The 23,208-nt window shown below is 61.6% G+C and overlaps 1 protein-coding gene across 8 annotated transcripts in view; it reads left to right on the forward strand.

Annotated features, from left to right (window-relative positions):
- The window catches only part of PPP6R2 (protein phosphatase 6 regulatory subunit 2), an 80,048-nt gene that overhangs the window by 38,746 nt on the left and 18,094 nt on the right, over positions 1-23,208 (forward strand). For 2 of the 8 annotated variants that reach the window (XM_036019792.1, XM_036019800.1), the window contains 20 exons: positions 628-765; positions 1,990-2,055; positions 4,248-4,360; positions 4,551-4,664; positions 5,655-5,781; positions 6,691-6,843; positions 13,846-14,049; positions 14,459-14,523; positions 15,824-15,939; positions 16,847-16,932; positions 17,114-17,194; positions 17,474-17,571; positions 18,107-18,164; positions 18,336-18,460; positions 18,569-18,720; positions 19,081-19,243; positions 19,333-19,421; positions 19,800-19,962; positions 21,426-21,617; positions 21,699-22,441. In XM_036019792.1, the coding sequence (XP_035875685.1) occupies positions 628-765; positions 1,990-2,055; positions 4,248-4,360; positions 4,551-4,664; positions 5,655-5,781; positions 6,691-6,843; positions 13,846-14,049; positions 14,459-14,523; positions 15,824-15,939; positions 16,847-16,932; positions 17,114-17,194; positions 17,474-17,571; positions 18,107-18,164; positions 18,336-18,460; positions 18,569-18,720; positions 19,081-19,243; positions 19,333-19,421; positions 19,800-19,962; positions 21,426-21,617; positions 21,699-21,750 (2,355 nt within the window). In that variant the 3' untranslated portion in view covers positions 21,751-22,441. Of the gene's footprint in view, positions 1-627; positions 766-1,989; positions 2,056-4,247; positions 4,361-4,550; positions 4,665-5,654; positions 5,782-6,690; positions 6,844-13,845; positions 14,050-14,458; positions 14,524-15,823; positions 15,940-16,846; positions 16,933-17,113; positions 17,195-17,473; positions 17,572-18,106; positions 18,165-18,335; positions 18,461-18,564; positions 18,721-19,080; positions 19,244-19,332; positions 19,422-19,799; positions 19,963-21,425; positions 21,618-21,698; positions 22,442-23,208 lie in introns of those variants that run through there. The other 6 variants (XM_036019795.1, XM_036019799.1, XM_036019793.1 and 3 more) reach the window with 5 other exon arrangements.

Below are 23,208 nucleotides of genomic sequence, written 5' to 3' on the forward strand. Positions count from 1 at the left end.
CTCCGCCTGCACACTCGCCTGCAGCCGCCTCCTGAACAGCCCACCCACAGTGCTGGCTGCTGAGCCTGCTCCCCTGGGACTCCATGCTTCATGCCCAGCTGTTTCCATCTCCTTGGCCTTGGCCCCCAGCTGGGCAGTGGCGGTGCCTCTTCTTCCTCAGACTGGTTCCCTGCGGCCTCTCCTGGGGCTGTGGGTGCCTGGTTGTCTTGTGTGCTCTGTGCTCTCAGGGTTAGCATCCCAGGTCCGGGCTGCCACCGGTGACCGTCATCTGCTGGCTCGCCTCTTCTGCACCTGTCATTTCTGTTGACACCTTGAGCCCGTGTGTCCTGGGGGGTTGCTGTGTACGGCGGCCAGCGTGGTGTCACTCGGGCTCTTTGTGTCCTGTTCTCATGGAGGCTCACCTGCAAGCACACCTGCCAGCCCGGGGCGCCCCCTTCCTGGCCTCCAGGGGGGCCCTGTGTGCGGGTCTCTGCCCTCCTGGCAGAGGTCTCGCTCACGCCTGCTTCAGGTCTTCCCGTCATGGCTGCGCAAGGTCACTGAAAATCGGTCTTCCTCGGGGGCTTCCTTTGGGGGCGTCTCCTGGTGCGGGGACCAGTCCCCGTCGCTCACCAGTGGGTTTGACTCCAGGTGGTCGTGTTCCTGAAGAAGAAAGACAGGTTCATCAGCCTGGTCCTGAAGCACATCGGCACCTCGGCCCTCATGGACCTGCTGCTTCGCCTGGTCAGCTGCGTGGAGCCAGCCGGGCTCAGGCAGGAAGTGCTGCGGGTGAGTGTGTGGGCTCTGCCCACGGAGCCGTGCCCCTGCCGGCCGTGTCCCCGGACCCTGAGCGGGCGGTGAGCCCGCCTGGTGCTCCTAGCCCCCCAGCCCCGTGGTGTCCTCCCTCTGGGGTCATCGGGGCACTTGGCAGGGCGCACGCCCGGGGCCGGTCTGCACTCGGCACCCGCTCCCTCGTCTGCCTCAGTCCGTTGAGAAGCGGAGGGGCTCCGTCCCCCTCAGAACTCTGGCCGCTGCTCTGTGAGGGGCAGAAAGGACCTTCCTGGCTGCCACGCAGCTCACTGGGCCCGGACCCGGGAGGGAGGCACAGGCTGACGGGGTGCTATGCAGGGGCCACGGTGGCTGTCGTTTGTCCCGGGCACGTGAGCGCGTCTGTCCTGCCCGGTGTTGACGGCACGAGGCGCTGCCCCGGGCCCCTTGAGGGCTTTCCCAGAAAAGGGGGCGCTCGAGCCAGAGGAGCCCAGGAAAGCTGTTCCCGGGTGTGGGGCGGTTTTGTTTGCCAGGCACTTCAAAATAAACTGTTGGTCCTTGCCCACTTTCCAGCTCCCAGAAGCGGGTGACGGTTGTCCTCAAGGGGGCAGTGCTCAGTCGTAGGCTGATAGCAACTGCATCCCTGGGAGAGCCTCCCCCTGAGAGTCAGGCACAGGGGCCAGTGGCCCCCAGCGTGCGGAGCAGCCTCAGCAGCCCCTCAAGCTGATGGGCAGCCTGTGCTGACGGGCGCCGCACAGTCCTGAGCAGGGCTCATCTCCTTTCTGGATGAGGAGGTGCCCCGTGGAACCAGGCACGACCCGGGGCTTCCTGGCTTACCTCACCCCTGACCTCCAGCAGTGCCTAGCATGTCCGTTCTCATGGTGCTCCCGCAGCCTCACCAGGGTCCTTCTGCTCCTGCCCCTGGCAAGGCCCTGATGCCCCGGGGCCACTGGCTGAGCTGGGCCAGCACTGGGAGAACCCCTGGTGCTCGAGTGGTGCCTAAAGACAGAGCTTGCAGATGTCAAGGAGCCTGTTCCATCTGGACGCAGACGGTGCTCCCTCCTGTGTAAACTTTGGTTCCCTCCAGAACGCGGTCACCGCTGTCCTTTCTGGCTCTGGGTGGGCGTACACGCTGGGCATAGAGCCTGCCGTGGAACCTGGAGTCCGGCTCTCTGCCGCACGGAAAGGCTCTTTTCCACCAGTTAGAGGTGAGCAGGGTCATCCACAGGCCCCTTTCCCCTCCAGTGGCTGAACGAGGAGAAGACCATCCAGAGGCTGGTGGAGCTGATCCATCCGGGGGAGGACGAAGATGTGAGTAGGCGCTCCCCGGCCCGCGTCGCAGGAGCCCCTCGCTCGGGCTGTGGACAGCGCCCCCTGCTGCTGCCTGAGGGGCAAGTCAGCCTGTCCTCAGATGAGGACAGGGACACACTTTTTTCCTTTCTTTAATCAAGCACTGACTTCTAGACTTTTTTTTTTTACTAAAAAATAATGCATACATATTATAAAAACCAATTTCATCAGAATCGTATTAGTTTTGTATGGCTCAGTAACAGACTACCCTGAAACTTACTTGCACGTAACAAGTTGTTGTTTTTTTTTTAATCCTCTCCCAAGGATTTGTTTATTGATCATAACACGAGGGGAAGGGCCCCGGGAGGGAGAAACATCGATCAGTTGCTTCCCACACATGCCCTGACCTGGGACTGAACCTGTACACCAGGTCTGTGCCCTGACCGGGGGTCGAACCCACAACCTTCCAGTGTGCGGGGCGGCGCTCCCGCCTGGCGAGCCGCCTGGCCGGCCGGGGCACCAGCGTTTGTAGTCGCCCTCTCTGCAGGCCAGGGGTCTGCACACGGCACCTCGGGACTCGCCCGGGGGGGTGTTGCTTCTGGGGCCGCCCCCGGCGCCGTGCTGCGGGGACAGCCCCTCCGCAGGGCGGCCGGAGGCCTGGTGCTGGCCCCCCTCCGGGAGAGGGGGTGGTGGTCGTTCTCCTGCAGACTCCTGGGAGGGGCGCCCTCCCTGGGTGTGTCCTGCTCCCTGGGGGCGCAGCTGGTCCCGGCCGTATTCGTGCTCCAGGAGCCAGGCGTGGGGGGGGGGGGGGGGGGGATCGCTGGGAGGGAGCCCCGCTGCCCGTGGAGAAGCTCGTGGGGGGACAACGGGCTTCCTCTGCCGGCCCCTCCCACCCTGGGGCAGCCGCTGTGGCGGGCAGCCTCTGCGGTCTCTCCTGGCGAGGCCTTTTCCCCACACGGCAGAAGGAACGGGCACCGTCCTCTGCAGTTCCGACAGCGGCGGTGCCGACCCAGGTCTGAGCCGTGGCCACCCTGTGCTCTGCTCCCGTCACCCCGGGGGGGTGTCCGCGCCTCCAGCGCCCCCCCCCCCCGTGGGGGTGAGCATGGGGGCCGCCCGGCCCGCCCACAGACCCACGGGCTGGTGCAAGGCTGCAGAGCCAGCCCAGCTGCTTTCATTTTCCCTGAAATGGTGGTGGAAGCACTTCTTGCAGCCCCACGGGGCTGCCGCATGCGCAGCGCGCTTCCTGCCGGGGGGCGGGCCGGGCTTCTGGCTGTGTCCACCTGCCCCGAGGAGAACCCCACCTGGTTGGCAAGTGAGTCAGATTCCACGCTTCCATGCGGTGCGCGCTCCCCTGAAAGGGGCATCCATCGTTTTCTCTGTGGGGAACGCCTGTATTTTCACGAGCCCACAGGCTTCACTCTGAATGTTAGTAGCTCCTTGTTGTTTTAAAATACAGTATCAGGCCCTGACCAGTGTGGCTTAGTGGGTTGGGTGTTGTACCACAAACCAGAAGGTTGCCGGTTCAGTTCCTGGTCCAGGCACATGCCTGCATTGCAGGCCCAGGTCCGCAGCTGGGGCTGTGCAAGAGGCGACCAGTTGAGGTTTCGCTTTCATATGAATGTTTCTCCCTCTCCCTTTCTTCCTCCTTTGCCCTCCCTCTAAAATCAGTAAGCATATCCTCAGGTGAGAATAACAAATAAGTAAGTAAAAAGCAGTTGGCTGGACTACACAACCCTGTAAAAGATTCAACCCTTTTTAAAAATAAATGCACACATACATACAGTACTGGGCCCTGTCCAGGCAGCTCAGTTGGCTACAGTGTCATCCCAGTGCACCAAGGTTGCAGGTTAGATCCCTGGTCAGGACACATGCAAGAATCAACCAATGAATGCATCAATAAGTGGAACACCAGATTGATGTTTCCCTGTCTCTAAACTGAGTAAAATAAAATACATGGTCCCATGCAGTGCAGCTCAGCAGGGGTCTGATTGCAGCCGTTCCTATGGGGCCCAGAGCCCCTGTGAGCTCAGGATCGCAGTGCGGCTGGAAGCCCGAGCAGATCCTTGGTGGGCGCGCAGAGCAGGCACCTCGGGAGTGAGCCGGCGGGGAGAGCCTGCAGCTTTCCGAGCTGGCGCAGCGGGGCTCTGCCTGTTGGGCAGGCTGGCTCTGCTGGCTCCCCCGGCCGACGCAGTGCGGTGTCCCCGTCTCTGCAGAGGCAGTCCAACGCTTCCCAGACGCTCTGTGACATCGTCCGGCTGGGCAGGGAGCAAGTCGGCCAGCTGCCCGAGGCCCCGGAGCCGGACCCCCTCCTCGCAGTGCTGGAGTCGTGAGTGCTGGCCCGGGCGTGGCCGGTGGGTGGTGCAGGGTGCTCCCAGGCGTGAGGACGGCCCCAAGCCCGCTCCGAACACCGGCAGGTGGCAGACGCAGCCGCTGCCTCTGACTCAGAAATGCTGCCCCGCCCCCCGCGCCCCCACCCCAGAGCTGCGCTGAGGCAGTGACCCAGGTGTGTCCCGCAGGCAGGACTGTGTGGAGCAGCTCCTGAGCAACATGTTCGACGGAGACCAGACCGAGAGCTGCCTCGTCAGCGGGACGCAGGTGTTGCTGGCCTTGCTGGAAGTGCGGCGGGCCGGGTGAGCGCCTCTGCCGGGGGAGACCGCTGCGCAGCCGCCGAGGGGTGCGGCGGTGCCGGGGGCTCGAAGGAGCCGCCTGGCGTGTGGCTCTTCGCTGGTGTTCAGCTGCGCCTGAGCTCGTAGACAGACTCTCCTCGCTGAAAAGGTAGCTCTGCGGCTGTGGCCAGGTCCCCTTCGACCTCAGCCGTCAGCCACGGCCCCACCTCAGCCCGTGGTTGTGCACTCTCACCTGTTTGCGTGGTGCGTGATGCGTCTGCGGAGCAGGTGTGGCTGGTGGACTCCCGCACGCTGTCCCGGTGCGTGTGCTTGCGGGGAGCCCAGCGCTGGTAGCTTAAGCTTTTTCAAAAAGGAAAGAACAAGGAAATGACAGATTGGCTTCATGCTGGTGGTGAGATTATTAGTTTCTCCCTCTCTCTGATACCAGTTTTCACCTAAACAGAGACTTGCAGCACTGTCACCGTTCTCTCCGGTTCAGTGACCAGGACGTGGGGTTTGCACCTTCGTGACTGCGGGGAGCCCAGACTCCTCCGCAGGCAGTGGGGCCGCTGTGGGCCGGGCCCCAGCGTGCGTGTGATGAGGGGGCAGCGGGACGGTGAGGGGGACCCTGGAGCCAGCGGAGTCCTTCTGCTGTGACGGCTGGTGTTGCTTGTACCCCTGGGCCTCAGAGGGACCAGCTGGAAACAGCCAGAGGGACAGGGTGGGCCGGTCCTGTCTCCTGTTTCCCAGCCCGGGGGTGGGGGGGCAGCGGCGGGTCTTTTCAAAGCAGGAGGGGAGCAGAGGTGACGCCACCAGCTTGTCAGCGGCCAGCTGTGCGCCAGAGCTCCAGGCCGTCCCCTGGGAGCCTTTGCTGCAGGCCTCGGGCGCCCTCTGCTCTCCGCGCCGTCACCTCGCCACCACTCTGGGGGGACGAGTGGGGACGCTGGCTGAGAGGAGCGAGGGGTGTGCGTGTGCCGGGCGTGTCCCCGTCTCCATCTGCCTCCTCGTCCACAGGACAGAGGGCCTGGTGGACTCCTTTTCTCAGGGACTGGAGAGGCTGTGCCCCGTCAGCGACAGTGTCCTGCGCGGCATCGAGCCACGGCTGAAGGACTTCCACCAGCTGCTGCTCCACCCACCAAAGGTCAGGACCTCGAGCAAGGAAAGCACCCCACAGTCTACCTGGGACTAGTGAGCGCACCCAGATGCTGCTGCTCCCCGGCCCGGACTCGGGAGCCACCAGGCAGATGCCAGAGGCCTGTTTTCAGACCCACATCTGCCGAATGTCCACCTGCTCTTAGGCCGGACGTTTTGCAGCCCCCTAGGTGACTTGCTTTCTGAAATAAGGGTTATCCAAGAATCTGAGTTCCTTGTCTCTGAGGACCTGGTCTCTCAGAGGCATGGCCTCTGAGTCAGGGTCCCAGTGGAGGCCCTTTGCTCAGCTCAGCAGCCTGAGGGGGGCTCACTCCCTTACCACCACCCTGGCCTGCCTCCCTGCCCACCCAAGTCAACTTAGCCCCTCCCCCAGTCTCAGCCCATTCCTCTCCTTGGTGCTTCTCCTTAGCACCCACCATGGTCTGTTGTACTGTTGTACTTATGAACTCGCTTATTATCTCCCTCCCCCACTGGAAAGTGAACTTCACCAAGGCAGGGATTCTGGAACATTCAGGTAGATGGCATCATGCTGCCTGTGCAGAGTAAGAACAGACCCATGTGCAGTCTGGCTCTGTCATCGGTCTCTCCCAAGAGTGCACACAGGTGTCCCCCAAGAGCACCGGCCCCGGCTCGCACACGCGGCTCCTACGCCAAGGTGTGCACCCTGTGGCTGGCAGACCGAGACCCCCGTGCCCTGGGCTCCTGGGCGCGGTGGACCCCCTCCCGCACTCAGGGATCTGTCATTTCCTCTGGCAGGCGGTGCTGCCTTGAGGAAGGCCCACACTACCCTCCTCCCCAGGCCGTGCCCCATCGTGAAGCAGCAGCCCGGGCCCTTTGAGCAGAGGCCGTGCGGCGCGGGGCTGCAAGGCCCCGGTGGGCGGTGCTTCTGTGTTTGCAGAAAGAAGCGGTCCTGACCACCATCGGCGTGCTGGAGGAGCCCCTGGGGAACGCACGTCTGCACGGCGCCCGCCTCATGGCCGCCCTGCTGCACACGAACACGCCCAGCATCAACCAGGAGCTCTGCCGGCTCGACACCATGGGCTTACTGCTGGTGAGCAGGCTGCCGCCCCCCCCCCCCCCCCCACACACACCAGTGGGTCCAGCCGGCAGACTCCTCAAGGCAGGGCCCAGCGCAGGCAGGCAGCTGCTCGCTCTGCACAAGGCCACCTCACAGTTGTCCGAGTCAGCGGGAGCACTCCCCCGTTCCACAGACACCCCCAGTGGCCTGGAGGGTGCCCCGACGGTCTGAGCAGAGGGCCAGGCAGGCAGAAGGCTGAGTGGGTGGGCATCGCAGCTGCCCTGAGTGCGCCACAGGCAGATAGGGTCCCAGGCTCCTCCTCGGCCTTGCCCTCGGGCCGCTGCTCCCCGGGAGCTGAGGTCCCCCGGAAGGAGCCAGCCGCGGGGCTGGGCCTGGAGTGCTGGCCCCTGGGAGTCCACCCAGCATCTGGAAATCCCAGCAGGATTATGAGAGACTTTCTTTCCTTTTCTTCTCGTAAAAAAATTCTCACTCTTCTCCACCCCCTTTTTTCCTTTTATTGTGATAAAAAAATCCGTAACCTAAAATTTACCAACGTAATAGTTTTTAAGTGTATAATTAGTTCAGTGACATTAGGTACATTCACAGTTTGCACAGCTGCTCCACTGTGTTTTTGCAGAACTCGTCCGTCTTCTCAAACAGAAACACTGATTGCTAAGCAGCCAGGCCTGTGGCCCTCCCCCAGCCCCTGGCGTCCCCCACACCACGGTCTGTCTCTGCGTTTGACCACTCGTGGGCTCTCATATAAGTGGAGCCTCATACAGTGCTTGGCCTTGGGTGTCGCGCTCATTTCACTGAGCCGATGTCCTCAGGTTCGTCCCTGTGGTAGCAGGTGCCGGAGCCTCCTTCCTTTCACGGCTGAGCAGCCTCCCGTCGCGCAGACAGCCTGCACTTCGCTCGCCCCTCGGCAGTCGGGGGGCGCAGCGTCGTGAACCACCCTGCTGTGACCGCGGGTGCACAGACACCTGTTCGAGCCCCGGCGTTCACCGCTGCTGAGCGCCCCCAGAAGTGGGGTTGCCGGGCGGCACAGTAACCCTGTGTTCGGCCTTTTGAGGAACCAGCCATTTTCCACATCCGCTCCATCGTTTCACATTCCCGCCGGCAGTGTGTGAAGGCTCCAGCTTCTCCACATGCTCACCACAATTTGTTTCTCATTCTTCTTCAGTAGCCGTCATCATAGTTGAGAAGTGGTATCTCGTGGTGGTTGTGATTAGTGACGCTGAGCATCTTTTCATGTGCTTTGGTTGGCCATTTGTATGTCTGCTCGGAACAGCTGTCTATGTCCTCTGCCGTTTTTGAATCAGTTGTTTGATTTTTTTGGTGGTTTTTTTGAGGTGTAGGAGTTCTATACATATTCTAGATCAAGGTTTTATCAGGTACGTGAGTTTCTCTCATTCTGTAGGTTGTCTTTTCTTTCTGTTGGTAGTGCCCTTTGACACAAGTTTTTAATTTTAATGAAGTCCAATGTATCCATTGGTGTCATATTCAAGAAATCATTGCCAAATCCACTGTCATGAAACTTCCCCCTATGTTTTAAGAGTTTTATAATCTTAGCTCTATCATGTCTTCCATCCATTTTGAGTTAATTTGTATATGAGTTCTGTCCAGAAGTCCAGCCCATTGTTAATGTCACGAGAACAGCTTGTGCGACATCAACGTGGCCTGGCAGCCGAGGCAAGTGGACTGGACGCCTTCACTGTGCTAGTGGGTGCAGGCGGCAGCCACCGTCGGGTGAGCACGTGTGCTGTGTGGCGGCTGCGTTCAAAATGACCGAGTGAGTAGAGCAACAAATCTGCAACAGATTTTGTGTTAAGTCTGCGTATTTCTCCATGGAAACTATTTGGATGATTCATAAGGCTTCTGGGGACAATGCCATGGGTTCAGTGCAAATGAACGTGAGGCACAAACGCTTCGAAGGTGGTTGAGAACCTGTTGAAAGTGATCCACATTCTGCAAGGCCTGCAACCAGCCGGGCACCTGAGAGTGTTGAACAGGTACAGGCTGCAGCCAGCAAAGATGGGCGACCCAGGTGACTCAGCCCAGCTACAGCCCCGATGCGGCGCCCTGCAACTTCTGGCCTTTCCCCAAGCTGAAATCACCTTTGAAAGGGAAGAGACTTCAGACCATTGATGAGATTCAGGAAAATACGATGGGGCGGCTGGTGGCGATTCCAATGAAGGATTTTGCAGAGTGTTTTGAACTGTGGAGGGAGACGCTGGGAGAACTGTGTGAGGCCTCAAGGTGCCTGCTTTGAAGGGGTCTGAAGTGCTGTTGTCCTGTGTACAATGTGTCTTGTATTTTTTTAAAGATTTTATTTATTTACTTTTAGAAAGAGGAGAAAGGAGGGAGAAAGAGAGGGAGAGACACATCGATGTGGGAGAAACGCATCGACTGCTGGCTTTCGCACCCCTGAAGTGGGGACCTGGCCCGTGTTCTCTCTTCTCTGGTAAAGGTGTCTGTTTCACAGCGCAAGGCTGGACACCTCTGGACAGGCCTCACGTGTAGCGTGCGGTAAGGGCCCGGCTTCTTCTGCGTGTGGTACCCGGTCTCCCAGCCCCCTTGGTTGGAAAGACTGTCCTTCCTTCACTGCAGCGGTCGTTTCTGTGCGTCTGTCCTCACAGCAGGTTTTGAACTCAGGACGTGTGAGTCCAGCTTTGGTCTTTTCTTCAAGATGTTTTCTTTCGGGCCCTGGCTGGCATGGCTCAGTCGGTCGGGCCCTGCCCTGCACACCGAGGAGGGGTCGCCGGTTCGATTCCCGGTCGGGGCCCACGCCTGGTCTGTCGGTTCGGCTCTGGTCGGCGCATGTAGGGGGGTGTCTGATGGTGCTTCTCTCTCGTTCCTTGTCCCTCCCCTTTTCTCTAAAAATAGATAGGTAAAACCTTTATACAATTTATGTCATTTAGGTCTCCCTTGTGATTCCACATGAATTTTAGGGTAGGCTTTTCTACTTCTACAAAAAAATACCATTGGGTGAGATTTTGACAGATGGTGTTGTATCCGTAGGTCAGATACTTGGGTGGTATTTTCATCAGGACAAAATTAATCTTCCAGCCCACGAACATGGGTATCTTTCCATTTATTCAGGTCTTTAATTTCTTTCAGCAGTGTTTTGTAGTTTTCAGTGTATACGTCTTTTACCTCCTAGGATAAATTTATTCCTAAGTATTTTATTCTTTTGGGTGCTGTCTTAAGTGGAATTTTCTTAATTTTTTTGGATTGTTGATTATTAGCATCTAGAAATGCAACTGGCTTTTCTGCGTTGATTTTGTATCTTGAAACTGGTTTATTAGATCTAACAGTTATGTGAAATTTGTAGAACTTTCTTTATACAAGATCATGTCATCTGGGAAAAGACCATTTTACTGCTTCCTTTCCAGTTTGGATACCTTTTATTTCTTTTTCTTTCCTGATTGCTCTGGCTGCACTGCGCAGTGCTGTGCTGAACAGAAGTGGCTCCTGACCTTGGGGGGTGGGCTTCCAGCCTGTCCCCATGGTGTTAGTGCAGCGTTTGCTGTGGGCTCATCCTGGGTGCCCTTGATCATGGGCAGGAACCTGAGGAAGGTTCCTTCTATTCCTGCTTTATTAAGTGTTTTATTTAAAAAGTGTTGAATTTTGTCAAATGCTTTTCAGTGTCATTTGAGGTAATTGCATGGTTGTTGTCCTTTGGTCAGTGGACACCGACCCGATTGACTGTTCAGTTGTCGTGGTGAGCCGTCCTTGTGTTCCGGAAGTGAGTCCCACTCAGCCATGGTGTGTGGTCCGTTCAACATGCTGCTGGCTTCCTGTTTCTAGTATTTCGTTGAGGATTTTTCTGATCAGTGCTCGGAAAGGGCCTCGGTCTACACTTCCAGCCAAGACGGAGGCCTGGGTGGACACACTGTGCCTCCTGGCACAACGAGAAGGACAACAACAAATTTAAAAACAAAAACCAACCAGAACTGACAGAAAATTGAACTGTATGGAAGTCTGACAACCAAAGAGTAAAAGAAGACACACTCATCCAGACCGGGGGGAGGGGTGGAGACGGGCAGCGGGGCGGAGAGGACTGGCAGCAAGGCAGTGGCTTCCAGAGTGGGCAGTCCCACACTCACGTGCAGATAAACTGGGAGGAACAACTGGGAATCGAGACAGACCACACAACCCAGGGTCCCAGCGCAGGGAAATAGAGCCTCACACCTCAGACTGGAAACACCTGTGGGGGTTGAGGTGGTGGCAGGAGAAACTCCCAGCCTCACAGGAGAGTTCAACAGAGAGACTCACGTAGTCCTGGAACATAACAAACCACCCACCTGGGAATCAGCACCAGAAGGGCCCAGTTTGCTTGTGGGAATCGGGGGAAGTGACTGAAAACTGGCAGACAGCCCAGCAAACAGCACTGTTCCCTCTCGGACCCCTGCCCCACGTGCAGTGTCACAACGCAGCCACGTGGGTTTCCCTGCCCCAGTGAACACCTAAGGCTCTTCCCCTTACTGTGTAACAGGTGCGCTGAGACAAAAAAAAAAATGGCCAAAATGAAAGAACAGATCAAAGCTCCAGAAAAAAATACAACTAAGTGACAAATAGCCAACCTATCAGATGCACAGTTCAAAACACTGGTAATCAGGATGCTCACAGAATTTGTTGAATGGTCACAAATTAGATGAAAAAATTGAAGGCTACGCTAAGTGAAATAAAAGAAAATGCACAGGGAACCAACAGTGATGGGAAGGAAACTAGGACTCAAATCTATGGTTTGGAGCAGAAGGAAGAAAGAAACATTCAACCAAAACAAAATGAAGAAACAAGAATTCAAAAAAATGAGGAGAGGCTTAGGAACCTCCAGGACATCTTTAAACATTCCAACATCTGAACCATAGGGGTGCCAAAAGGAGAAGAGGAAGAGCAAGAAATGGAAAACTTATTTGAAAAAATAATGGAGAACTTCCCTAATCTGACGAAGGAAATAGACATCTAGCAAGTCCAGGAAGCTCAGAGAGTCCCGAAGAAGTTGGACCCAAGGAAGCACACACCAAGGCACATCATCATCAAGTTACCCAGGATTAAAGATAAGGAGAGAATCCTAGAAGCAGCAAGAGGAAAGGAGACAGTTACCTACAAAGGAGTTCCCATGAGACTATCAGCTGATTTCTCAAAAGAAACCTTGAAGGCAAGAAGGGGCTGGAAAGAAGTATTTGAAGTCATGAAAGGTAAGGACCTACATCCAAAATTTACTGCATCCAGCATTTAGAATAGAAGAGAAGATAAAGTGCTTCCCAGATAAGCTCAAGTTAAAGGAGTTCATCCTCACCAAGCCCTTATTATACGAAAGGTTAAAGGGACTTATCCAAGAAAAAGAAGATTAAAAAATATGAACAGTAAAATGACAACAAACTCAGTTATTAACAACCAAACCAAAAACAAAAACGAAGTGAGCAAATACCTGGAACAGGAACAGAACCACAGAAATGGAGATCACATGGAGGGTTATCAGCAGGGGAGTGGGAGGGGGGAAGGTACAGAGGATAAGTAACAAGTGGTGGGTGGGAAATAGACAGGGAGGGTGAGACTAGTGTGGGAAACATAGAAGCCAAGGAGTTTGTGTGTGTGACCCATGGACGTGAACTAAAAGGTGAGAATGCAGGTGGGAGGGGGTGTGCGGGGTGATGAGGAATAAAGGGGAGAAAATGGGAAAACTAATAGCATAATCCATAAAATGTGTATTTTTTAAAAAGGTCATTGGCCTGTAGTTTCCTTGTCTTGGGATGTCTGTCTGGCTTTGGTGCCGGGATGATGCTGGCCTCATAGGAGGAGTCAGGAAGCGGTGCTCTTCAGCTTTGGGGAGAGTTTGAGGAGGGCGGATGTCGCTGTGTCCTCCTTAAGTGTTTGGTGAAGCCGTCTGGTCTGGGCTCTCTGTACTGGGGAGCCACCTGCAAGATTCTCAAGGTCACACCGGCAGGTGGGCTTTCTGCCTTCATCCCACAGCCATGTCCATGTGTGAAGGAGGGGCCCAAACTCACCCCCAGTGGAGCCTGCAGCCCGCCCTCCTGCCCGCTCCCCACTCCCCTTCCCAGCCCTTCCCCTGCGTAGGCAGCAGAGTCTGGGACCCGGGTGGCCGTGGCCCCTGCTCCGTGCGAGGTGGCGTGGCCGTGGGGTGTGCAGAGAGGTGTGCCTGTGTCAGCTCTCCCCCGCCAGCGCCTCACTACCTGCTTACGGGGTCAGAGACTCCAGGGCACGCTGCCATTGCTGCCTGTCCACCCCTCACCCGGAAGAGGCTGTGAAGGGCGGGGCGCCGCGTCCTGGCTCAGCTCGTCAGGCCTCAGTGGGTGCAGCTCAGGGTCGGGCCCCTCCGGGTTCCTGAGGGCGGTGTCTGCCAGTGGTCTCCTGGCTCCATGTGCCTCCTGTCTGTCTGAGGGTTTAACACACTTCCAGTGACCCGCGGGTTAGGGTGAAATCACAGAGGAGGAATAAAAATCCTACCTAGTAGAAGGTGTGGAATGTAGCTAAAGTCGACTTTATCAGGAAATACACAGCCTTTTAAAACACACACTGATAAAGAGAGAGGCCAAACACCAGTTACGCTCTGCCCGGGCGGGTGGGTCCGTTGGTGGGAGCGGCCTCCCTCTCATCAGAGGGTGTGGGTGTGGTCCCCTGCCGGGCTGGCGGGGGGGGGGGGGGGGGGGGGGGGGCGGGGTGCCCTCAGGCACACTCGGGAAGCCTCTGGTCGGTGCTTCTGTGTCTCTCTCCTCCCCCCCTTCCTCCCTCCCTAAAATCCATAAACATATTCTCAGGTGAGTAATGTGTGCATATAGAGAGAGAGAAACAGAGACGGGGCGGGGGGGTGTGCAGGGCGGGGGAGGGGGGAATGGACGGATAGAACGAGTTACGTGTCTGACTCGCTCTGGTGAGAGCAGAGACCAGGCTCCTGGGGAAGGTTCTCCCAGAGCGGCGCCTGGCCTTCGGGGCGGCGTGCTGCCCCCCCGTGGTCCCGCTGTTGGAAGAAAACCCGCCCAGGGCTGCCTCCCGCCCCCGTTTCTGCAGGACCTGTTCTTCAAGTACACCTGGAATAACTTCCTGCACTTCCAAGTGGAGCTGTGCATAGCCGCCATCCTCTCCCACGCCGTCCGGGAGGACAGGGCGGAAGCCTGTGAGCCCGAGGGCAGGGCGGAGCCTCCGCCTGGGAACGGGGGCTCCGAGGCCCCCCAGGCTGCTGCCGGCCCCCCCGAGAACACGATGGTGACCCACGTGAGTCGAGCCAGTGTCTGGCGTGTTGTTGCATGTTGCTGCCTGCCCAGCCCCACCCAGACCACGTGGTCACTGACGTCGAGACAGGCCACCTGAGGCCCCCCCCACCCCACTCCCGTGCTCACTTTTCTGACCGTCACGTGACTCGGGGGAGCTGCCCTCCCCCTCCCCCCGTGAGTGGAGAGCACAAAGAAAGGGCGAGCCCTTCCTTGGGTCCTGGGCCTTCTGCGTCCACATGCACGTGTCCTCGGCATGACGTGCCTCTTCTCTCCTGCTCCCCGGGGAGCGCTCCCGTGACGCTCCCCTTCGGGCCACCTGCTCGCTCGCCGGCGAAGCCCACTTGGTCCACCAGGGAGGGTGGAGGGGGCATGCACCCCCCAGATGCTGACCCGTCCCCCTGTGCCCCCAGCTGTTCCAGAAGTGCTGCCTGGTCCAAAGGATCCTGGAGGCCTGGGAGGCCAACGACCACACACAGTGAGAACCCCCGAGCGTCTGTGGGATGGGGCCTGCCAGCTCTGTGGGGTCCCGGGGCTGCCAGGGAGGGCTGCTTTCCAGAAGGGGATCCTGCTACTGAGGGGAACAGCTGCTGCTGGGACTGCTGGGGAGGCCGGGGAGCTGAGCAGCAGAGCCAGGCAGGGTCACCCGGCCAGGGCTGCGCTCCGGGGTGTCTCGCCTGTCCTGGCCTGCAGTGTGTCCCATTCCCCTGTCCCAGACCCCAGCGCCAGCCGTTTCTCACCGAGCCCTCGAACCCCCAGGAGTGTCGGGCCACTTGCTGCTTCCTCCCCCCCCCCCCCCCCCCCGGCCTCTCCTTCTGAAACATGCAGGTGGCATCCCTCCAGCCTGAAGGTCCTGACCATCCAGGTCCCCAGGGCGCCCGCAGGGTCCAGCGTGGGCAGCCCCACCCCCGCCCTGGTCTGACCACTGCCCCCGGCTTCCTCCTTCTTGTCCTGCTCTTACGGAGCCCCCAGTTCGTGTCTGTCCTCTCCCGCCAGCGCGCTGGGAGGGGCTGGCAGCCGCCCCTGTGGCCGGGCCCTCTTCCCGCTTCCTCCTGACCCTCCCCTGCCTGGCCGGCGCCTCCAGCTCAGGCGCGCTTGCTCGCTCACCTCAGCTTCCTCTTCTGGGCGTTCTCAGGGTTTTAGGGGAGAGTGCGTTGTTGAAAGCAGGCTCTCCGTCTGGTTCAAGGGCTGTTCGTGGACCCGTGAACGTTTCACGCTGAAGCTCTTCCTGATTGTTGGGACACTGGGACTTGCCCTGCTGTGGGGTCACGTGCAGGGCAGACGGGAGGCTGCACAGAGCCACGTGTTCGTGGCCAAGTAGGGAAAGATGCACAGAGGCCAGGAAGAGCAGCGCCCCTTGCCCAGAGCTCAGTGAGGGAGGTGACTTGTGCGGCTGGAGAGCCTGTGCGAGGCCCTGGGCCCTCAGAGCCGGGAGCAGGGCGTGCTCCGTCTGCGTGTGCCGCAGGGGTGTGCCAGTGTCTTCCTCTGTGTCTGCTGCTGCTGCTGCTGCTGCTGCTGGGCCGGCGCCCCCTGGGCGCTGGGCTCCGGGTCGTGCTGGGACGGCCTCTGGGAGCGGGGGCAGCTGGAGCGATCTAAGTGCTGGCAAGGGGCCGCCGGGCGGCCTTGCCTGGCAGCAGAGGCTGAGAGGGTCTTACAGGGTGGGTGGGGCGCTCGGGCTTTGAGCCCCACTGCTGCCGGTGGAGGCGGGGCAGGGGCCCTGGGTCCCGCAGGTGAGGCCCGGGCCCGGCAGCCGCCCGCATGCTGCCCTCCACTTTCAGGGCAGCCGGTGGCATGAGGCGCGGGAACATGGGCCACCTCACCCGGATCGCCAATGCGGTGGTGCGGAACCTGGAGAGGGGCCCCATGCAGACCCCAGTCAGCGAGGTCATCCGAGGTGAGCCCTGTTGCAGGTCTGGCTGCCCAAGGCTGCCTTGCCTCCCCTCCAGCCAGTGGCAGCGGCATGGGTACTGGACGGTCGGCCTGCCTTCCCGTGGGGTCTCCCTGTGGGTGGGCCTGGGCCTCGGAGCCCAGGTGTCTGCACGGCTGAGGCTCCACTCCCAGGCGCATGAGCATGCTCAAGTCCTGCCCTTGGCAGCTGCTCTCTGAGCTCTCGCAGCCCTGTCCTGGCCCAGCCTCACCTTCGCCCTGGGCCTGCCCCCCACCCCCGCCCCTGGGGCTTCCTCCGAATCATGCTGTAGGCCCCCGCCTTGGGGAGCCGTGACCTTGCCCCTTCCCATCCTTCACACCCTGGGCACACGGTGTGCGGCGCTGGGCTTCAAGGGCGGAGCCAGGCAGGGCCCCAGGTAGCGCCAGTGAGGCAGCCCCCAGCCACAGAGCAAGTGCAAGCCAGAGGAGTTCTGGGGACAGCTGGGTGTTCTCAGTCCGTGGTTTCTGGGTGGGGGTCAGGCCCCAGGTCCCTGGGTGCCCCTGACAAGGGCCGGGGCCTGTGAAGGCCCAGTGTGGGGGCGACAGGCACGTGGGGGGCTCTTCGCCGTGCCTTCCCTCCGTGTTTCCGGGGTGCGGGTCTCTGAGGCTCTGACTCCCCAGGAGAACGGACACAGGCCCATGGGTTGTCGGCCACTTTGTCACAGAGGCCTGTGCCACTGCACTGTGGCTGGGGCCCCCTGGGGGTCCCTTGTGCACCAAGGAAGTTTAGGTCTCCGACACGCTGTGGGCAGGCTCTGTGCCTGCACGACCTCTTGAGGCCCTGCAGGCCCCAGCAGCTGTCACCCCAGGGGCCCTCAGGTCCCTCCAGGCCCCCCCACAGGGGCACCCGGGACCCAGCAGCGCTGCTTTCGCAGGACTCCCTGCAGATTGCCGCGGGCGCTGGGAGAGCTTCGTGGAGGAGACGCTGACAGAGACCAACCGCAGAAACGCCGTGGACCTGGTGAGGAGGCTTGTCTGGTGCGTGCGTGCGGGTGCGGGTGCGGCCCCTGTGTGTCCTGCAGCCTCTGCTCCGGGTGTGGCCTCGGAGGCCCAGTCGTGCCCAGGCCCTGTGTGGGCCACCTGGGGAGCGGGCTGGGCCCTGGTCCCGGGCCCAGGCTCAGGCCCGCCCTCTGCTGCTGCAGGTGAGCACCCACCACCTCCACCCCTCGAGTGAAGACGAGGACATGGAGGGCGTGTTCCCCAACGAGCTGTCCCTTCAGCAGGTGGGTGTGGCCAGGACCTTCCCTGCCGTCTTGGCCGCGCCGAGGCCTCCAGGGGTCCCCGGGTGGCACCACCAGACTGCCGTGGGAGATGGCCACTGGGAAGGTGCTCACTCTCCCCGAGAGCCACGTGCACTGATAGGACCTTTGGGGACATACGGGCCAACTGAAAGTTAAATAGGTAGTTTGAATGTGACCCACGTGAGCACGTGTCCTGAGCGGCCAGTGGTGGGGAGCAGCCTGGGTCCCGGGCCCGCCCCCGACGCTGCCTCTGCCTCCCAGGCGTTCTCCGAGTACCAGGTGCAGCAGATGACGGCCGCCTTCGTGGACCAGTTCGGCTTCAACGACGAGGAGTTCGCAGACCAGGACGACAGTGTCAAGTGAGCCCCCGGGCCCACCCAGCCTCCTGTGCGTCACTTGAGGCTGCCTCCCTTGTGCACCGTGACCCCGACCTGTGCCTCGCACCCCCTCCCTCAGTCCCTTTGGAAGGATGGAGTTGGGTTCTCAGGCTGACCAGGTCCCAGGCCCGTGGCTCAGCCCTGCCTGGCCCCAGAGGCCACACCACGCATTTCCTCAGCTGAGAGCCAGGTGTGGCTCATGTGGGCAGGTGCGGCGGAGTGTGCCCCCACAGGCCCCAGACACCCTCAGACCAGACACTGCAGCCAGGCGGGAGCCGCCCAGGTATTCCTCCCAGAGCTGGGGGGAAAGCAGGTGTGCGCAGGGCGGGGCCCCACCCCAGTGACAGCCGTGCTCCCGGACTGGCCGTGGAGCTCTGGCCTCGCACTCGGCCGCCACCTGCTCTGGGCCCCAGACTCCTTCGGGTCTCCAGCCTGGCTCCAGCCGGCACGTGCAGCGGGTGCCCTCCTGAGGTGACGCCACCTGCCCAGGTGCCGAGTGTCCTCACTGTCCTTCCAGCGCTCCGTTCGACCGGATTGCAGAGATCAACTTCAGCATCGACGCCGACGAGGACAGCGTGAGTCCCCGGCGTGGTGTGCGTTGGAGGGGGCAGGGACACGGCGGCAGCGGTGGGCAGCACGGAAGGGGGGCTGCTCCGCGGGGGCCCCGTCCCTCCCAGCGGGGGCCCGTCCTGGGAGGCTGTGGGCGGGGCCCCCGGGAGCCGAGTGGAACTCGTGGGGTCTCGCAGCCCAGCGCGGCTCTGTTTGAGGCCTGCTGCAGCGACCACATCCAGCCCTTTGACGACGACGAGGACGACGACATCTGGGAGGACAAGGAGACTCATTGTGCCGCCCGGGTCACGGCCAGAGCCAGGTGTGTGGCCTGCCCACCTTTCCCGGGCCTCCCGTGGGCGCTCGTGCACCCCCGCCCTGCCCTGCCCAGCCGTGCCACCCCATGGCCCTGACCGTGCTTCTCCTCCAGGTTTGGGGGCCCCCCTGCCTCCGAGAGCTGCCCGGAGAACAGCCCGGCCCGGGGAGGCCAGGACCGGAAGGATGCTGATGGGGATGTGGCTCGGGCGGGGGCTCCTCCGGCCGCTGCCCAGGACGGTCCCCGCACAGAGGGTGGCTCAGAAGGTGCACACCTGGGGTGCTGCGTTCCGGCTGGGTGGGGGACCCGGGTGATGGAGGATGGAGCGCCCTGCCTGTGCCTGGTGGGTGCTCCCTGGAGCCCGACACCCACTGAGCTGTCAGGGGAGGCCACCACCCTGCAGGCAGTGGCTTCCCCATGCCACGGACTGCAAGGACACGGGGCTGGTGGCCACTGCTGTGGCTCAGTCCTCAGCAGCTCCTCTCAGCCACATCAGCCACCAGGCCCACTGGGAAGATGGCTCTTCTCGTGGGGCCCCCCTTGCTGCCTCTGGGCTGGGGGTGCTGAGGGCAAGAGGGGCCGACCTCCTGGTCAAGGGCCTGGCCCACTGCGTCTCGCCCTGGCAGGCTCCACGTGGACAGCATTTGATGAGCCAGTGAGCCCGACTGCTCCAGCCCCAGGAGTAGCAATGGATGTGGGTTCCAGTGTGTGGGCAGCCAGCGCCCGCAGCGCCTCGGCTCTGGAGGAGAAAGGCTGGGCCAAGTTCACTGACTTCCAGCCTTTCTGCTGGTAAGGAAGGCAGGGCAGGCCGGAGCAAGCTCGTCCACCTCTGGGACAGTTTCTCCCCGGCACGGCCTCAGCCTCGGCTTCATCCACAGCTCCGAGTCGGGGCCCGGGTGCAGCTCCCCGGTGGGCACAGGACGTGGCGATGCCCAGGGTGGCCTGAGCCAGGGCCTGGAGAGAGCCCGTGAGTCAGCAGCTGTGAGGGCGGGGCAGTGGGAGGCGGCGGCGCCGGCCCAGGATGGGGTGGCAGGCCTCGGCCCCCTGGGAGTGCGGGTCGGGCCCTGCTTTCCTCTGTGCTGCTGCGACCGCTGGCCGCCTGCCTCGTGCCATTGCGTGCCCGCCGTGCCGCCTTCGTGTCGTCTGCGGAACCTGTCCCGAGCCCCTGGCCCTGCGCCCCCACCGGACGGGTGTGGAGACCCCAGTGTGTCAGGGCCACACAGGAGGGGTGGGAGTGGGAAGCCCCAGGGGAGGGCAGTGCCAGGATTTCAGGCTGGAGCTCCCAAGTGCCCGCATGCCTCTGGGCCCCTCCACCCTCACCCGTGTCTCTGGCCCTGTCTTGCAGCCGACCCTGCTGCCCCATGCACCTGGAGTGTGTGTGTCTCCAGGGACGCCCCTCTGGTGGCCCCGGACAGCAACAAGGACGAGCAGAAGGTGGCTGTTGCCTCGCAGGCTGTCAGCATGGGTCCCGGTCGGGAGGCCCCCCCAGTGCCTGCATCAGCTCCCAGGTGTGCGGGGCGGGGTGGGTGCAGGTACCCGTGGGTCTCGTCTCCATAGCACTCGGCTCGCCCGGGAGCGGGCAGAGGCTGCCGCCTGATGGCCCCGAGACCCCGTGGAGGGAGCTCTGTGGGGAGGGGTGGCCCCGGATGACGGGTGTTGAGATAGCACAGAGGGCCCGAATGTCCCACCCCAGGGTCCTGGGGTGGGGCCGCCCTACCCACCGGCCCACCTTGGAGAGAACGGCCCGGCCTGCAGAGCTCTGGCCCAGCAGAGCCACCGCTCCCGGTTCCGGGGTGGCCCCAGGGCGTGGGGAGGGCGCTCGGCTTCCGTCCCGTCTGGTGTGTGTGGAGTCGTGGGCACGTGCTCCCTAAGCCGGCACCCGGGAAACGCCCATCACACTCGGACAGGAGGGTGGGGGTGTCAGGGCTTTGCACTGAACCCCGACGGGCGGGTGTCCCCCCTGCGAGCTCAGCCCCCACTGTGCTCCCTCCCCATACTCAGGAAGCAGGTCTGGCCTTTGGGATTCCTCGATGGACAGACAGACAGACCTCCCCTGGCTGGACTAGGTGGGGGAGGGGACGACTTAGGGAGCTGTGTTTCGGAAACTAGGGAAGGAGGGGCAGGTGGTCTGCTGGCCTGACCCCACCAAGAGGGGTCAGGGAGCAGACAGGTGACGCAGGAGGGGGTGTTCTCTCAGGGAGCCAGGCCCTTGGTGGTTTTCGCCACAGGTGGGGCAGGCCGGCCCCTGGCAGGGCCCCCACCCCCGGTCCCCATGTGACTGTGGAGCTCTGCGCACCCCGTTGTTGGGGTCCCACTCCGGCTCACAGCACGCTTGGTCCTGGGACCCCAGATGACACGGCCTGTTCCCTTGGGCCTGCCCCCCATTTCCTTGAGGAATCATACAATTCTTAAATTTCTTCCTAAGTCTCCCCTCTCCAAAAAACAACTGTGCTCTGAAAAGTACATTATGTCATTCTGAAAGCAAACTGCCCACTTCCACGGGGCAGTCTGCACGGGTCTCATCGTGCCCACTCTGGCTGGCGTGGGCTCGCACCTTCCCTAGTCCATTCAGTGGTCTGCAAGCTCCAGTGTGTCTGTCCCTTAGCTGCCCCACCGCACCTGGCGCGGCCCCCACCACGAGGCCCCTGAGGCCCCTCCCCTGACCCTGCCCTTGCAGGCTCCCAGGGGTCCTAGTGCAGCTGGAGTTGGCACACTCAGGGGAAGCGATTGCCGGCCAGGTGTAGGCCAGGCTGGGGAGTCCCAGGCTGGGAGGGAGCTTCTGGGCAGACACGCGTGTGGGCTGTCAGGGCAGTGCCAGGGCCCATGCCCTTCACGGCAACGGGGAGCATGTCTGTGGCGGTGGGGTGGGGGCTGCCTGGAGGAGGCTGGAGGCCTCGAGGGCAGGTGGGCTGTCTCTGGCATGTTGGGAACTCTGGACAGCCCAGGCAGCTGATCCTCGCCTGCCACACAGGGCCACCAGCACGCTGCCAGGCCCCACCTCCCCTGCACCTGCTGAAGCCACCTCTGCCCTGGCTGGGGCTGTGCCCCCTGCGGCAGCCACCGCAACAGTCCCCCCTGGGCCCGTGGTGGCTGTCACCACTGCAGCCACAGCCGGCCCAGCCGTCTCTACAGTGGCTGTTCTGGGGACAGTGACAAAGGACAGGTGAGCAGGTCGGGCCAGGGAAAGGGGTCTAGACAGGGACCCTCGGACCCTTGGGCCCCAACCCCACCCTTCTTCCTGCAGGAAGGTGGACGTGCCACCACCCACAGGAGCCACCTCCAACGGCCCCGTGTGACGCTGCCACGCAGCCACGGCGCCCTTAATCAGAACCTACCTGGTGATGCAATTTGTCTTTTTAATTTAATTTAATTTTAAAATAAATGCTGCATTGGTAAAGCTGGCAGTGGGACCCAGTTGGACGGCCCAGCTTGCGTCACTCCTGCCTGCCAGACCCCACGCACAGCAATAAGGCTTCAGGCGTGCGCTCTGCCCGCCGGGGCCGGGGCCGTGGCCCTGAGGTGCCACGAGGACCGAGGGCGTGCCGGGTGGACGCCACGGGCTGCCGGTCGGTTTTTACTTTTAACCAACGCAGGAAGAGCCGTGTTTGCACTTTGTACCCAGCTGCGGTGAAGGGGTCCCCTGTCTCGGGACGAATGTTTGTCCAGAGCTGCCCAGTGGCCGTGGGAGCTGGCCTTGGAGCCAGGATGCAAAATCTGACTGCCTTAAAAACACCTCTCGGCCTGGCGGGGGTGTGCCAGCCCCAGCGCTCTGGGGTGGGGCACTCGGGCACCCGGCAGGAGCTGGCCGCAGGCGTGCGGGGTGGAGGTTGGCCGCAGCCGTGCTGGCGGGGGGGCTGCACCTATCCAGGGCAGGGCCACCACCCCGGCAGGCCTGCAGGGTTGTGTGATGTTCGTTTCCAGCATTCTGATCTGACAGGGCACCTGAAACCCCAGCTCTCAATAAAGCTGTGTTATTCTTACTGACAAGCCTGCGTGGTGTTCAACTGCAGGCCCTGGAGCCCTAACCCCACCAGCAGGGGGCGAGGGTGGGCGGTGTCTGCTGCCGAGTCTCACCCCTGAGCAGCACATGCGGAGCTTTCTCCTCCTGTGCTCTGCCGGGGGCGGGGGGAGTGCGGCTGCCCCAGCAGGGTCTGACTCTGGCTGCCCGGGGCCTCGGCGAGGACCTCCCAGGAAGCCGTAGTGCTGTGGGGACCTTGCCCCGGGCACCTGGGCATTGGTGACCTCTGGCCCCGTGACCTAGCACCCCCCGCCCCAAACCCCATGGTCCCCAGACCCAGACGTGTGGGTTTCCTGGGTGCTGGGAACTGCGGTTCCACTGCTGTCCACGTGACCCACGCAGAGCCTGGGTGCCCCGCTCATGGCCCCGCTGAGGGCCCCCCATGCCCGCAGAGGCCCCACCTGCACCTGTGTCCGCACCTGCCGCTTACCTTCCCCTCGACAGGTGCTGTCTCTGCAGTGTCCACACCCCGTCCGCTCCCCACCCCACACGAGGCCCTGGGTGCTGTGTGTCACCAAGACGAGCTGGGAGGGGGAGGGCACATGGCACGGACTTCCTAGGACAGAGGCCTCAGGTAACAGCCTGCCGCGCAGGACTGTGCCCACCCCCTCTATCCATGTGTAAACGCCTTCCCCCTGCCCTGGAGCACCTGGATTCCCAGCCCACCCTCGGCGTCTCCATCCTATCTGACCAGAGACCAGCGCATCTCCACAACCCCATCCTCCGGCCACCCCCA

The sequence above is a fragment of the Phyllostomus discolor genome, chromosome 2 (genome assembly GCF_004126475.2).
Source record: "Phyllostomus discolor isolate MPI-MPIP mPhyDis1 chromosome 2, mPhyDis1.pri.v3, whole genome shotgun sequence".
NCBI lineage: Eukaryota > Metazoa > Chordata > Mammalia > Chiroptera > Phyllostomidae > Phyllostomus > Phyllostomus discolor.